Here is a 3,049-nt window from a genome sequence, read left to right on the forward strand (position 1 = left end):
AGGTGAAACCAGAGAAGAATACTTCTGTTGACAGATGTTTAAACGGAGTTATTAGCATCCTACAATGAGAAGAATGAAAAGTTTTCCTTGTCTTGAGCTGTTTACTTTCCTCATCCAAGAGTCAATCGATACTTTCCTCTTATTTGTAATGCAGAAAACTACAAACTTCATATCAACCACTTGAACAAACAGTAACAAATTATGGCATGATAAAAGTTTTTCTTTTTCTTTTTGGACATATACTCTTTGACTGATTCCTCTCAAATTTAAGGTGATGGGAAGAGAGATTGCTTCAATTTTTCAGCCTCCAAATATGCTGTTGAATATGGTAGAAACTCACAAGAATGCATCTTCGCAACATGGCGCATCTTCTCAGCCAATAATTTGATGTTATGTACTTCATCATATGTCAGCTGACGCACAAACCTCGCAGGGTTACCTGCCCATAATTCTCCAGCTGGAATCCTTCTGCCTGGTGGTAGCACAGTTCCTGACTCTAGGATGGCATTGGTCTCCACAAGAGAACCTTCCATTAGAACACATCGCTGCCCAATGAGCACTTCATCTTCTATAACACATGACCTCAATGTTGAAAAGGCTCCAATTGTTACATACTTGCCAACATCAGTCTCTGCTGGAAGACCTGTTCAACGACATCAAGTGAAACTAAGTGATTGTTGAGCAAAATCTAATATTTCATAACAATTGAATTGATTTCTCACAGAAATTTACAATTTGTGCAGACACTGTAAAGATATGCTTTTATGCCACTAAATCTAGATCTAATTATTTTTGTTCCATATAAGGTAATGTTTTTTATACAGTGTTACAGACATTTGCTCACTGCAAAATTATCCATACAGAGTCAAGCAATAGGAAACAAGCGTCTGCCATATAGGCGAGGGGAAGAATCACAAGATTGCATACCACCCTCTCTTAGGATGAGTGGACGAAAGATGGCAGTGATCATGGATATAGTATTGCCATTAAAAGCTGTTGTTTTTTAACTTCACAACAAGCTCGTAGAGCAGATTTTAAAACGGCAAAAAAAAACTTGTTGGCTCAGCTATTTGAGATGCTATAATAGCATGGCTCCCTTGAAACCCCTTGAAGATCTGAATTGTGCAGGCCATGAAAGCCAGGTTTCATGACATTCTCTTCCAATGTCTTGCAACTAACAGCAACGCTATTAAACAAGCTATTCGATTTTTTTTTTCTCAGGTATATAAATTGTGGAAGCAGAAACGTATACTTTCATGTCATTCTTTTCCAGTGATCATATAGAGTTGTGTCTAAAACCTATGGTCCAGAGCTCACACCAACAACTGGGGGCACAGTGTAATATAAGTATGAACATCATCTGGCATTCCAAAATCTTTGACCTTACCCTTAATGAGAATGTTTCTCTACATAACTCTAGATTTTTAATGAAAATAATGCACACAAAAACTGCCCAGGATCTGAGCTAATGTGTAGTATTTGGTTGGGGAAAAGGGCCTGACATGACCTATGCCATGGGTTTAAACATCTCATCAAGTCCTCGGGTCAAAACAGCAAAGATTTTTTTTTTCGCTAACTATGCTATGGTTTTAGAATATCATGTAAAGCTCTTAGAGCAAAACAGCAGAGAAGAACAGAGTTTCTTCTGTGATGTAGGTAGGGCCTATGTTTTAAATCATTGTCTTAAGGAAGAAAACATTTCTATGTCTTTTAATAAGCTATGCGATGGCTTTTAAACATCTCACAAAGCTTTTTAACGGCAAAAACTATCTCATCAACATGAGAAGAGGGAAAGAAGGAAGTGTTTTTGATTTTGGAAACATTTTACAAGAGAACGTAGACAGACAATGGAAGAAATTATTTCGTTTTGAGCAAGCTATTGCTATGGTTTTGTAAACATTTTATTGGTCTCTTAAAACACGGAAAAACGGCGTAACATACACCTTTTACAAATGGAATTTCATCAAGATTTCTTAAAGAAGGCGAAACCAAAGAAGACATTTTGTTTCCCTCCATAAGCTATGTCATGGTGGTCTGCAACAATTTTCATCATCACCATCATCGATCTCTTTGACGGACCAAAAGAAATAATAAACTTTATTTTTCTTCTTCTTCCTAAATCTATTATGCAAGCATGCTGTCATAGGAACATCTCATCGAAAAGCGATTACATACTGTATGTAAAAATACTGAGAGGCAGGCAAGGGAAGTTTTGAAGCTTCTTTGTAACGTACGTACCTGTGGGAGACGTTCTGGCAGCGTGAATAACACATTTGTCTTGAACATTGGAAGCGAAGCCAATGGTGATCTTGTTGAGGTCACCGCGGAGGACAGATCCATACCAAACAGATGAAGCATCAAAGACATCAACAGCGCCAGCGATGAGGGCGTTGGGGGCAACATAGGCGTCCACGGCGATGTAAGGGACGATGTGATGGACAGGAACAACTCTGCGCTGGCCACGATAGTCCCACTGCACGTGTCCAGATGCATCCAGGGGAGAAGCGGAATTGTAGGCCCAGAAGGATCTGGAAGGTAGATGATACAGAGGAGGGGGACCACCATGATGATGTCTGCACACAAAGCCTCGACCTATGGCGCGTCGACCTACAGAAGCCATGGCCATGGCCATGGATGGAGATGGAGATGGAGATGGAGATGGAGACTACTACAAGTACAGACTACACTCGTCGTCTTCGACCCGCTTCTCGCTGTCTTTCTTCCTCTGTGAGAAGGAATGAAGAAGGACCTGCCCCTGCCCCTGCTACACACACACACTCTCTCTCTCTCTCTCTCTTTCTGTCTTCTTTGGTGAAACCACACACACACACACACACAATTACAATTACAATTACAATTACATAGATTATACATATATACATATATAATTATGTATGTATATTAATCAATGTGTGCTACTACTAGGGGGAAGGAGACACAATAGGCGACAAAAACTTGGTTGGAACGGACACAATCCGATAATGTAGTTAGAAGAGGGATGGGGGTAACTGAGATTACCCATTCACGATGTCGTGAACAGGCGTGGCAT

The 3,049-nt window shown here is 40.1% G+C and overlaps 1 protein-coding gene across 1 annotated transcript; it reads right to left on the bottom strand.

Annotated features, from left to right (window-relative positions):
* Positions 1 to 2,641, bottom strand: LOC147865090 (gamma carbonic anhydrase-like 1, mitochondrial). Its single transcript, XM_087317834.1, has 2 exons — positions 2,239 to 2,641; positions 1 to 643 (listed from the first exon to the last, which is right to left on the bottom strand). The coding sequence occupies exons 1-2, from the start codon at positions 2,630 to 2,632 to the stop codon at positions 267 to 269; spliced, it is 771 nt and encodes a 256-aa protein (XP_087173960.1). The 5' UTR covers positions 2,633 to 2,641; the 3' UTR covers positions 1 to 266.
* Between the last annotated feature and the right edge of the window lie 408 nt (positions 2,642 to 3,049).

The sequence above is a fragment of the Azolla caroliniana genome, unplaced genomic scaffold, assembly GCF_043228905.1.
Source record: "Azolla caroliniana isolate FFs.n. ecotype wild unplaced genomic scaffold, voAzoCaro1.0.p SCAF_4, whole genome shotgun sequence".
Lineage (NCBI taxonomy): Eukaryota > Viridiplantae > Streptophyta > Polypodiopsida > Salviniales > Salviniaceae > Azolla > Azolla caroliniana.